The 13,809-nt window shown below is 41.5% G+C and overlaps 1 protein-coding gene across 2 annotated transcripts in view; it reads right to left on the minus strand.

Annotated features, from left to right (window-relative positions):
• mycbp2 (MYC binding protein 2) overlaps positions 1-13,809 on the minus strand; it is a 318,384-nt gene that overhangs the window by 160,573 nt on the left and 144,002 nt on the right. For both annotated transcript variants that reach the window (XM_041843995.2, XM_041843996.2), the window contains exons 20-23: positions 12,940-13,021; positions 6,062-6,179; positions 5,231-5,435; positions 1,894-2,047 (exon numbers count right to left, since the gene is read on the minus strand). In XM_041843995.2, coding sequence (XP_041699929.1) covers positions 1,894-2,047; positions 5,231-5,435; positions 6,062-6,179; positions 12,940-13,021 — 559 coding nt within the window. The remainder of the gene's footprint in view (positions 1-1,893; positions 2,048-5,230; positions 5,436-6,061; positions 6,180-12,939; positions 13,022-13,809) is intronic.

Here is a 13,809-nt window from a genome sequence, read left to right on the forward strand (position 1 = left end):
CTGTGCCTTAACATCATTACTTTCTTAAAGGGAAGTATAAAAAATACCGCTTGAAGTATAAAAAAAAATAAAAAAAAATATTAGTTGAACATTTTTATTTGGCCTTACTGTTATTAGCCCATACAAACGCATTGAATAACAGATAATCCCCCCCACAAAATCAAAAGGAAGTTTGTTCTGAAGTCTATTCTATATCAGAGATTAGTGTGTAGCCCAAACTGTTCGGTCGCTACAGATGGCAGATCGGCTGTAACGACTTCAGACGTGTCCCAAGAAGCTTGTGGGTGTTGTAGAGCAAAACTGAGAACACCATCGTGTTCGTGAGAGTCTCATCTTTCCATAGAGGGGTCATAATAGTTTGTAGACCAAACCAACAATTTTGTGAGAAGACCGACGAATGTGAGAAGACCGAGAAGATCGGGATGTCTTATGGTCTGACAAACACTGCTCTAGCTCTGTCACCTTTCACCACAGATGTGGAAGTGTTACATAAGCGGATGCGGTGGATTGAGACGCATCCCATGCAAAAAAACATATCTCTAAACTGTCTGACATATGGGGATTTGTATTTAAAAAAAAATGCTAATTAGATTTCAGCAGGGGCGCAGACATCGACCTTAGGGGGGTTAACGTGAAGCAGAGAAGTTGATCATAAATTGATGCTTATCAACAGAACTGCAGCAGATTTTATGATATTTTAGACCATCATCAAGGGACTAAATAAGGTGAGACAAGCACCCCCCCAGCACCTCAATGCTAGCGTTATATGCACAAATATTGGGTATAGGCTGTCGTTATTCTTGTTAATCACAGTGATAAGCAAGTTAGACACTGAAGTAGGGAATATGGTGAATTGTCGTCTAATTTCTTTGTTTGATTTCTCGATAGCCATCAGTTTGCTTGCCTGTTAGCCATGAATGTAGACAACTTTATGTCAACTGGTGTGATTGCTAACCTTTCAAACAGTCACACACAGCAGCTTATCATAAGCAAAATAACACATGGAACATCTTATATTGCTGAAAATGGGCTTTATTGTAACTTTTATATAATTACAAACTCCCCATCCTGTAGATTACTGTCAATATCAAGACAATCAAAAACAAAAAAACATAGGAATGTATTTTTCACCACCAGGATCTAAATTTGCTTGCTATTGTGACCTCTCGTATTCTTTCCATCTTTGCTATGCAATCAAAGAATGGTTGCTATGCAGGCTTCCGCTAACATTCTTGTCAATTGTCAACGTGCTAGCCATCGACAGCAAACAAAATCAGTCAAACTACCTGCATTTTGGTTTGCTTTAGCTGTTTTCTATTGACATTTATTTGGATATATTCACATGGCTGGAATGCAAACTACCTGGTTTATAAAATTAAATACGATATAGCCTACAGCCCAGTCCTACGAGTGTGTTAAACGTTCCAATCTTACAACACTGAATCAAAGAAAACAAACTACCTCTCTGTTTGATACTCCCTTCGTTTCACCAGTACTCTTCTTTACAGTAGTAGATAAAATAACACTGTTAAAACCACTGTAGTTATGACTATGGGTTTTGAGTTTCCTATCTGTCACATTGAAAAGGACATTATGCCATGACAGTGATTCTGAAATGATACCATACTCCTCATATAGTTCACCAATGCTAGATTCACTCTATAGGACTGACCCAAATCGTACTCCTCTGACTCTGCTTTCAATTTCCCTATTGTCCTTTCCAGCATGGTTCCAACAATTATGGCGGATCTGTAACCAGTTTCTGCTCGTTAGTGTGAAAACATTAATAGTCCACCATATGGAGAAAAGGGTGTGCTATGAGACGCAGCTAAACTCAGAACAAGGGGAAAGAGGGAGGGATAGAGAAATAAAGAGAAAGAGAATGAGTCTGACCTCCAGATGACGTCGTAGACGGGGTCGAGACAGAGGCCGAAGCCCTGCAGGTCCTCCTGCTCTGAGTCATTGAAGGTGCGGCAGCTGCCATCCAGCTTGTTGATTAGCAGGCATTTGAAGGGGGGGGGCTCCGACACCGAGGTGGGGACTAAGCCTGGTCGGACACAGAGAAGAGAGGTTCATTAAAGGCACAGTGCAGTCAAAAACGTGATTTTCCTGTGTTTTATATACATTATGAGGTTGGAATAAAATTGTGAAATTGTGAAAATGATGATAATGCCCTTTTAGCGCAAGAGCAGTTTGATGGGATGGAGTTTTTGTCTGCCTGGTGACATCAGCAGGCGGTAAATTAGTTAATAGACCAATAAGAAAGAGCGGTTCAAACCTCCATGCCGATAAGAGCTAGTTTTTAGTTTTTCCCTCCCCAATCAATCAGTCCTAGAAAAATCTTTGTTTGAGAAATTGCCCTTTGCTAATAAGCTTTTTTCGTTTCTTTTTGACCATTTTAATTGAAAACAATCACAGTAAGGTACTTCATTATTGCCCAGAAATGATTTGATATTGAAATAAAAACGGCTGCATTGGACCTTTAAAAGTGGAACTGACAGCATTACAGCTACTTTGCAGATATGAAACAATCATATCAGTCAAAAATATCAAATTCACAGTTGATACTACAAAACCAACTTTATAAGAGGTTTTAAAAATAGGTTCTATTTGACTCAACATTCCATGACGTACACTAAGGCATTGTTGGCAGAAAAGATGGATGCCGTTCACAGCATGATTCATATAATTCATCAATACATTTCTTGGTAGTCCCAATTGCTATCAGGGTGTAAATCCCAGCTGGCCCGGTACATTGTTTGCTGCCTTCATTCGGGATGCACTGTTTCAGTTTCAATGACTCAATATTTTGAACAAAAACGGACGAATGTAACTAAGGCTGGGAATGTCAATAGAATCAAACTAGCGAGGGCAATGATCACAATTCAGTCATAACGTGGCTAATAAGCTAGCGTATCTATCCTAACAAAAACAAACATAACAATTTACAGTTCATATAAGCAAATCAGTCAATTTAATAAAATGCATTAGCCCCTAATCTATGGACTTCACATGACTGGGCAGGGGCACAGCCACTTGGGAGCCAGGCCCAGCCAATCAGAATTAGTTTTTCCCCACAAAAGGGCTTTAATACAGAAATAAATACTCCTCAGTTTCATCAGCTGTCCGGGTGGCTGGTCTTAGATGATCCTACAGGTGAAGAAGCTGGATGTGGAGGTCCTAGGCTGGAGTGGTTACACGTGGTCTGCGGTTGTGAGGCTGGTTGGACGTACTGCCAAATTCTCTAAAACTACGTTGGAGGTGGCTTATGGTAGAGAAATGAACATTCAATTCTCTGGCAACAGCTCTGGTGGACATTCCTGCAGTCAGCATGCCAATTGCACACTCCCTCAAAACTTGAGACATCTGCAGCATTGTGTTGTGTGACAAAAACGCACATTTTAGAGTGGCCTCTTATTGTCTCCAGCACAAGGTGCACCTGTGTAATGATCATGCTGTTTAATCAGCTTCTTGATATGCCACACCTGTCAGGTGGATAGATTATCTTGGCAAAGGAGAAATGCTCACTAAAAGGGATGTAAACTAATTTGTGCATTTGAGAGAAATACGCTTTTTATGCACATGGAACATTTCTGAGATCTTTTATTTAAGCTCATGAAACATGGGACCAACATGGGACATGTTGCGTTTATATTTTTGCTATGTAGCAAGCTAAAAACACGGAGCCTAACGTTAGCTAGATAGCTAGCTGCCAGGAGGATGTCATGTAATGTCATTGGAGGAGTGGGTGAGTGACTGACTTTTCCCCCATCATTGTTTTTCTGTGGCAATACACAGCTAGAGATGCAGGTGTCATTTGGTTAGCTAGCAAGAACTTGAACAAATGTTATCCAGTTAGCATATCTCTTGCGTTAGCAAATTCACTCTGGCTATCTGCTTCACTCTGGCTATCTGTGCCAGAGCGCAGAACAACTGATGAATTTACGAACGCGTAACACCCACTAGATATGACAGGTGTCAGTAAACGTAGACAAAAAAAAGTAAGTTAGTCACGAACACTGTAGATAACATGTAAACAGCCTAACCAGCTCTGCTACGGCGAGTAAAATGGTCAGTGTGGTGTTCTCTCATTTGTGTCTGGAAGAAGCTAGCTAGCAAGCTAGCCAACTTTAGCCAGTTAGCTTGGGTGCTTGGTTGGGACAAGAACGCTGCAGAAGGACGAGTAGGCTACAATTCCCCATCGTTTATCAGTGCAATTTTGACGGGCAAGTAGCTGAAAAAGTTTTAGAGGGTTTATCTAATGTACCTTCATTAGATTTGAGTTAATCTTGCTCTGGCTAGCATTAGTTGTTGATCTTGTTATTGTTGATGTGCATAACTGAGAGAGAGAGAGCCTACCTTTTCATGGTTGTTTGATCAATAGGACTGCAAAGTTCCCAAATGTAAGCGTTCTAATAATCTAAAGTTGCGCTGTTGCAACTGCCTGCAAACACACAGTCCAGTTCAAAGTGAATGATGGCAGTCCTGTGCGGCAAATGGCTTGTTTGCATAAAGGACTACTGTAGCTGATTGGCTAAGGCGCACCGGTCTGAGTAGACTCCGGTCTTGGGCGAGACCGATGCTTTTATTACGTTTTAATTACTGCAGTGTCTATTAATTGTCCAAACGCACGGCCACTTTCCCACTCTATATTGCTATAGAATTTTCACAAATGCCTTATTATACGTAATTCCCAAACACTAAGAATTTATGAAAACGTGAAAATGGCCATATCTAAGTGCTCACTTGTCAGAAAATGTTTTTAAAAGTGTCATTCTTCCTGGGGGTGTATATAAACAGATTTTAGTAAGATTTCATGTTGCTAAAATGCTGTCAGTTCCACTTTGAAGGCTAATGCGCTTTTTCGTTGAGGTACATTTTTAAGGCAAGCTAAAATGGCATAGGGGATAGTTAATTGTTTAATCTACATTTTTTTTGCAATTTCTTCACACAAAATATGACATTTCCACATAGAGGTTTTTGAGTAAAGGACCAACCCTAAGTTGAATGTGAATCCCACATTTATGTCAATGGAAGTTTTGCTAGAAAAGTCTCAGAGTAGCAGTGCTATTCTAGAATCAGGTCCCCCCTGTCCATGTAATCTTACTAATTAAGATCTAGAAGGCCAAACTCCTAGATCAGCATTACTAATTTGAGACACTTTATGAATATAAGTCCTGATCTCAGTTTCAGGTTAGGACCTCAGTGAGCAGAGGGTGTGCACACTTACCAATGATGTGTTTGCTAGCAAAGATCTCAGAGGTAGCAAGGACGTGCGAGTTAATCAGGGCCTCGTCGATCCTCAGGAAGGTCTGGTCGCCGCTGGCCCCGATCCAGGTGGCCTTGCGGCCATACTTGGCACCAATGTTGGGCATGGGGGAAGGCTTGGCGTTCCAGTAGGGCATGTCCAGGATTGGCCGACCCAGCTGCCCTTTCTGTGGAGACATGTATAACATTTTAGTAATTACGTTTCAGTCATTTAGTCAGGTCAGTCATCCCATATAGAACTGTTTACAAATCACTGCATTCAACAAAAGTAGGTAAAACAACCAGGATCTGACAAGACAAAGAAGAGAAGTCAGTATCCTCATTCTGTGGTCACCTGCATTTCAAATACGATACAATATTCATCTCTATGCATTCAATAAGAGTGTGTATGGACTTCAGTAAATAATAGAATAAGGCAATGGACAATGGGTATGGCATTGTGTTTTTAAGTAATATTGCACTCTGAGAAAAAATAAAAAAATAAATAAAGATGTGACCATTACAACAAGGTCAATAAGGAAAATTAATGATTCTGGTTGGGGTTAGATACAATGAAATGGTATTAGGTTCCCTGTAGCTCAGTTGGTAGAGCATGGCGCTTGCAACGCCAGGGTTGTGGGTTCGTTTCCCACGGGGGGCCAGTATGAAAATGTATGCACTCACTAACTGTAAGTCGCTCTGGATAAGAGTGTCTGCTAAATGACTAAAATGTAATATTAGTTAATTAGGAAAACAATGTCTGAGATCAAATCACATCTGTGAAAAAATAGAAGAGAACAGCTGCGTGGCGTACCGAGAAGCTGCCGAAGGTGAAGACCTGTCCATCCATGAGGAGCACAGCCGTGTGGTTACTACCAGCTGTCACCTGGATACTCGGACCTGGGAGGGCCTGCACCAGTGTGGGAGAGCCCCTACACAGACACAGAGAGAGAGAGAGGGGAGGGGAAAGAAAGAGATAATTAATTACCCAGGTTCAAGGACAGACTTTACCACCAAACTGTGAGGCTAAACATCAAGGGACCAGGGTTGTCATGATACCAGTATCGTGATACTCTGAGGTATCGTGGCAAGGAAACAAAACATGAAGCGAACGAAATTTTCTGAACAGTCCTAATGATGGAAACATTATGTGGCGTCGGACATTTGACTGGCAGCATTTGAATTTATTTATGTAAGAAATGTACCATACATAGGTGGCGCGTCAATAAGGCTAGTGGAAGCTAAGCCCTCCCTAAAGTAAATCGAAATAAATTGCCAAAATTATATAGCCTAATTAGCTTACTCTTGTCTATACATAAATAAATAAAATCATTCAAAATAGGCTACTACACCGAAAAGCATGATTTGGCCACAGAGGATTATTAACTTAATTTGTTTATATATATTTTTTAAATAAAACCTGCGGATTGTTTTAAATCGCATAGCCTGCAGTCTGAAAGGCCCGCAATTTGGGCAGTGCGCAGCAAATACCAAATAGATGACTGTCATTGAAAAGCAGAGAGACCCAGCCAGGCATATCGCAATATTTTTAAGTAAAATCGCAGAAAAACAAATGGCTATTGCTGTAAAGAGAAGGCAATGAAAATAATCCAATCTGCGTTTTAGTTATCAGAATTCTGAACTTAATTGAAAGAAAAGTAGCCTTCTTATTAGCACCAGTGGAGAACATCAGCCATATCCCCAGTGAGTGTGCATATTCACTGTCTTGGGTCTGTGCCACTTTTGTTTGTTTTTGGACAATAATTTCCTCCTCCAGGTTAGATGGACATCATATTGTATTTGTGTCTCCCCTTTTCGTAGGCCTAATATATGGATCAGACAACGTTGTTTTTATTGATCTGTTTGCCAGTGTCAGCAGAGTAGGCTACCCTGTAATTTTTGTTGTATAAAAAAAATATTATGCAAATGTCTCCAGTCATATAAAGTGTAGTAGAATTGCATTAAATGTGTTTATAAAAGGCCAACATTTTCCAGCGCAAAGAAAGGAGAAGTGAGAAATATAGGCTGATATAGCCTAGGCCTACTCTAACATGCTGACTAGACCGGGCGCGCACGTGATCGCGCACATGTTGATTTTGTCCGCCGACACCAGACGCGATCAGGACACGCAGGTTGAAATATCAAAACGAACTCTGGGCCACTATATTAATTTGGGGACAGGTTGAAAAGCATTGAACATTTATGGCAACTTAGCTAGCTTGCTGTTGCTAGCTAATTTGTCCTGGGATATAAACATTGGGTTGTAATTTTACCTGAAATGCACAAGGTCCTCTACTCAATTAATCCACAGATAAAAGGGTAAACCTTCTTTGTTTCTAGTAATCTCTCCTCCTTCAGGCTTCTTCTTTGGACATTATATGGCGGTTGGCAACCAACTTTGAGGTTGGACCTCAGTTCATCTTTCAATCACCCACGTGGGTATATGCTCCTAAAAACCAATGAGGAGATGGGAGAGCCGGGACTTGCAGCGCGTCAAGCTTCACAAATATAACCAAGTTCTATTTTAGCGCCTGGCTACGCAGACGCTCGTTGACGCGCACGAGCAGTGTGGATGCAATGATTGAATAACATGTATGTGTACATTTATTTTGTAACACACGCGCTGCATTGAACAGTCTATTGCGAACAGTGATTGAGTTATATTATAATCCTAAATTATGACTATCCAATCTAATCATCACATTAGGAATAGTAGGCTATCTTACATAACTCTGCACATGTGATGGTGCATGGAATGCTTTATTATAAAGGTGAACTGTTATGGTGAGAATTAGCTTCCCCAAACTTGAAAACCACGTTAGAATAACTGCCCACATTTACTTTTTCTCAGCAAACAAGATTTCGTATTTGGTATTTGATTAGGATCCCCATTAGCTGTTGCAAAAGCAGCAGCTACTTTTCCTGGGGTCCACACAAAACATGAAACATTACATAATACAGAACATTAATAGACAAGAACAGCTCAAGGACAGAACTACATACATTTTCTTTTAAAGGCACACGTAGCCTACATCTCAATACATACACATAAACTATCTAGGTCAAATAGGGGAGAGGCGTTGTGCCGTGAGGTGTTGCTTTATCTGTTTTTTAAAACCAGGTTTGCTGTTTATTTGAGCAATATGAGATGGAACGGAGTTCCATGCAGTAATGGCTCTATATAATACTGTACGCTTTCTTGAATTTGTTCTGGATTTGGGGACTGTGAAAAGACCCCTGGTGGCACGTCTGGTGGGGTAAGTGTGTGTGTCAGAGCGGTGTGTAAGTTGACTATGCAAACAATTTGGGATTTTCAACACATTCTTGTTTCTTATAACAATAAGAAGTGATGCAGTCAGTCTCTCCTCAACTCTTAGCCAAGAAAGACTGGCATGCATAGTATTTATATCAGCCCTCTGACTACAATGAAGAGCAAGACGTGCCGCTCTGTTTTGGGCCAGCAGCAGCTTAACTAGGTCTTTCCTTGCAGCACTGGACCACACGACTGGACAATAATCAAGATTAGACAAATCTAGAGCCTGAAGAACTTGCTTTTTGGAGTGTGGTGTCAAAAAAGCAGAGCATCTCTTTATTACGGACAGACCTCTTCCCATCTTTACAGACACTGAATCTATATGTTTTCACCGTGATAGTTTACAATCTAAGGTAACGCCAAGTAATTTAGTCTCCTCAACTTGTTCAACAGCCACACCATTCATTACCAGATTCAGCTGAGGTTAGGGAATGATTTGCACCAAATACCGATGAGTAACAAACAGCAAAATCACTAGCCTACAGTGAGGGAAAAAAGTATTTGATCCCCTGCTGATTTTGTACGTTTGCCCACTGACAAAGACATGATCAGTCTATAACTTTAATGGTAGGTTTATTTGAACAGTGAGAGACATAATAACAACAACAACAAAAAAGAAAAACACATGTCAAAAATGTTATAAATTGATTAGCATTTTAATGAGGGAAATAAGTATTTGACCCCTCTGTAAAACATGACTTAGTACTTGGTGGCTAAACCCTTGTTGGCAATCACAGAGGTCAGACGTTTCTTGTAGTTGGCCACCAGGTTTTCACACATCTCAGGAGGGATTTTGTCCCAATCCTCTTTGCAGATCTTCTCCAAGTCATTAAGGTTTCGAGACTGACGTTTGGCAACTCGAACCTTCAGCTCCCTCCACAGACTTTCTATGGGATTAAGGTCTGGAGACTGGCTAGGCCACTCCAGGACCTTAATGTGCTTCTTCTTGAGCCACTCCTTTGTTGCCTTGGCCGTGTGTTTTGGGTCATTGTCATGCTGGAATACCCATCCACGACCCATTTTCAACGCCCTGGCTGAGGGAAGGAGGTTCTCACCCAAGATTTGACAGTACATGGCCCCGTCCATCGTCCCTTTGATGCGGTGAAGTTGTCCTGTCCCCTTAGCAGAAAAACACCCCCAAAGCATAATGTTTCCACCTCCATGTTTGACGGTGGAGATGGTGTTCTTGGGGTCATAGGCAGCATTCATCCTCCTCCAAACACGGCGAGTTGAGTTGAGGCCAAAGAGCTCCATTTTGGTCTCATCTGACCACAACACTTTCACCCAGTTCTCCTCTGAATCAGTCAGATGTTCATTGGCAAACTTCAGACGGGCATGTGTATGTGCTTTCTTGAGCAGGGGGACTTTGCGGGCGCTGCATGATTTCACAGCGTAGTATGTTACCAATTGTTTTCTTGGTGACTATGGTCCCAGCTGCCTTGAGATCATTGACAAGATCCTCCCGTGTAGTTCTGGGCTGATTCCTCACCGTTCTCATGATCATTGCAACTCCACGAGGTGATATCTTGCATGGAGCCCCAGGCCGAGGGAGATTGACAGTTATTTTGTGTTTCTTCCATTTGCGAATAATCGCACCAACTGTTGTCACCTTCTCACCAAGCTGCTTGGCAATTTTCTTGTAGCCCATTCCAGCCTTGTGTAGGTCTATAATCTTGTCACTGACATCCTTGGAGAGCTCTTTGGTCTTGGCCATGGTGGAGAGTTTGGAATCTGATTGATTGATTGCTTCTGTGGACAGGTGCCTTTTATACATTTAACAAACTGAGATTAGGAGCACTCCCTTTAAGAGTGTGCGCCTAATCTCAGCTCGTTACCTGTATAAAAGACACCTGGGAGCCAGAAATCTTTCTGATTGAGAGGGGGTCAAATCTTTATTTCCCTCATTAAAATGCTAATCAATTTATAACATTTTTGACATGCGTTTTTCTGGATTTTGTTGTTGTTATTCTGTCTCTCACTGTTCAAATAAACCTACCATTAAAATTATAGACTGATAATTTATTTGTCAGTGGGCAAACGTACAAAATCAGCAGGGGATCAAATAGTTTTTTCCCCTCACTATATGTCGATCTACTATCCCCCATAGTAGAAAAGTTTACCTATTCTATTGGTCAGCTTGTCGTTCTGTGTGAGAAATAAATAGCCTATTCCAAACAGACTCTGGGACAGAGGTGGGACGATAGATCCCAAATTCATACAACCAGTAGGCCTAGGCTACATCCCAAAAACTTTTAAAAAAAGCAATGAGGCTCATGCAACAGATCAAAATGTTTAGCATAAAATGTTGATAGGCCTACACTATTATTTATTCATATTATAAGCATAGCAATGTGCACAAGTCAGTAGGCTACGTGCGAATGTTCGTTCCATAATGCAATTAGCGGGAAACACACCATTGTGAGCGGTTTCATGTGACAGAGAATTTAGAGAGAGTTGAGATCCAAATATGCTAGCTAAATTTCTTCACTATTTCTTGAACTGCATTGTTGGTTAAGGGTTTGTAACTAAGCATTTCACGGTAAGGTCTACACCTGATGTATTCGACACGTGACAAATAAAATTTGATTCGGCCATTTCAGCCACACCCGTTGCTGACAGGTGTATAAATTCAAGCACTCAGCCATGCAATCTCCATAGACAAACACTGGCAGTAGAATGGCCTGTAACGAAGAGCTCAGTGACTTTCAAGGGTGCACCGGCATAGGATTCCACCTTTCCAACAAGTCAGTTCGTCTAATTTCTGCCCTGCTAGAGCTGCCCCGGTCAACTGTAAGCGTTGTTATTGTGAAGTGGAAACGTCTAGGAGCAACAACGGCACAGGCGCCCTGTGCTCTTCACAGATGAAAGCAGGTTCACACTGAGCACACGTGACAGACGTGACAGAGTCTGGAGTCGCTGTGGAGAACGTTCTGCTGCCTGCAACATCCTCCAGCATGACCGGTTTGGCGGTGGGTCAGTCATGGTGTGGGGTGGCATTTCTTTGGGGGGCCGTACAGCCCTCCATGTGCTCGCCAGAGGTAGCCTGACTGCCATTAGGTACCGAGATGAGATCCTCAGACCCCTTGTGAGACCATATGCTGGTGCGGTTGGCCCTGGGTTCCTCCTAATGCAAGACAATGCTAGACCTCATGTGGCTGGAGTGTGTCAGCAGTTCCTGCAAGAGGAAGGCATTGATGCTATGGACTGGCCCGCCCGTTCCCCAGACCTGAATCCAATTGAGCACATCTGGGACATCATGTCTTAATCCATCCACCAACGCCACGTTGCACCACAGACTATCCAGGAGTTGGCGGATGCTTTAGTCCAGGTCTGGGAGGAGATCCCTCAGGAGACCATCCGCCACCTCATCAGGAGCATGCCCAGGCGTTGTAGGGAGGTCATACAGGCACGTGGAGGCCACACACACTACTGAGCCTCAGTTTGACTTGTTTTAAGGACATTACATCAAATTTGGATCAGACTGTAGTGTGGTTTTACACTTTAATTTTGAGGGTGACTCCAAATCCAGACCTCCATGGGTTGATACACTTGATTTCCATTGATGATAATTTGTGTGTGATTGTGTTGTCAGCACATTCAACTATGTAAAGAAAAAAGTATTTAATAAGATTATTTCATTCATTCAGATCTAGGATGTGTTATTTTAGTGTTCCCTTTATTTTTTTGAGCAGTGTATTACAATGTAAACATACTTTTAATCCGTCAGTCTGCATATCTCAAAACATGGTATATGGAGGCGTAGTGAAAATACCCAATGGGCTGGATAATTATTTTCTCACTCATCTTGAAAACAAGTGTACTTAACTTGAAAATCAATCAATCCGCCATCATTAACACAATTGGAAAATCTAATTATTTATTATTGAAATATTGAAATAGCAAGGGCAACCAAGAAAAACAAATTGGTACAATTTAAGACCATGTGGCAAACAATAATGCAGGCACTAAGGATGGGGGTGTGAGCATGCGGGTCTAGGCAGATGAGATGTAGTCGTTGTTTGTGTCTAAGTTGTTGTTCGTATGTGATGTTTGTATCTGGTGTGGGGAATATTTTTTAAAATAAAAAATACATATATAAATACAAACAATTGTAAAGTCTTTCTACACACTCCCACAACACATTTTTCCAATCTGGGAGGTAAACTTGATAAAGTATTCCTTTGGCAGAAATGTCTAACCATGGGAGGCAAGCCCCCCTGGGTTGCTACTCTATGTACTTGTGGAAAACACTGACTACCTAGTCTTCTATCTATCCTACACTGTTAAAACCTATTCATTGTCTGAATAGAACATCTAGAACTATGTTTTTTTGTGTCCAAATGTTGATCATTTTTGCATTCGTTACAGTCAGTGGTTACCTTGAGTTGACGTCTCCGTGTCCAAGCTGGCCATGCTGACCGTAGCCAAACGTATAGACATCCCCATTCTCCATCAGCACCACTACAGAGAAAAAAACATTCCATAACATCATCATTACATTTTACATTACATTTTAGTCATTTAGCAGACGCTCTTATCCAGAGTGACTTACAGTTAGTGAGTACATACATATGTATTTATTTTTCATACTGGCCCCCCGCGGGAATCGAACCCACAACCCTGGCGTTGCAAACACCATGCTCTACCAACATCCCTGCCGGCCATTCCCTCCCCTACCCTGGACGACGCTGGGCCAATTGTGCGCCGCCCCATGGGTCTCCCGGTCACGGCCGGCTACGACAGAGCCTGGATTCGAACCAGGATCTCTAGTGGCACAGCTAGCACTGCGATGCAGTGCCTTAGACCACTGCGCCACTCGGTGATCACAATGCCACATTACATTACTAGTCTGAATGTGTTGTGCACGTTTCATATGTTGCGTTATTTTCCTATATACAGTCATGTTACAGAGAGTATTGCTGTCTTACGTTATACACAGAATTTCAACTGCACGTGTTTAACTGTCATTGAAATGTTAAGCGCTTACTTTGCTAAAAACAGTATTAAAAAATGATTTGATAAAATATTTTATTTGGCCTTTACTACTATAGCCCAGAGAAATGCAATGAATAACACATTCATGAATGGCAACAAAAAAAAATACAGTAAAACAAATAATGAAAAACAAGGTTTTGAAGTGTTTGTCCTATATCTAGGAGAAAGCTCAGGAAAAATATACAGTACCAGTCAAAAGTTTGGACACCTACTCATTCAAGGGTGTTTCTTATTTTTACTATTTTCTACATTGT

The sequence above is a fragment of the Coregonus clupeaformis genome, chromosome 23 (assembly GCF_020615455.1).
Source record: "Coregonus clupeaformis isolate EN_2021a chromosome 23, ASM2061545v1, whole genome shotgun sequence".
Taxonomy (NCBI): Eukaryota; Metazoa; Chordata; class Actinopteri; order Salmoniformes; family Salmonidae; genus Coregonus; species Coregonus clupeaformis.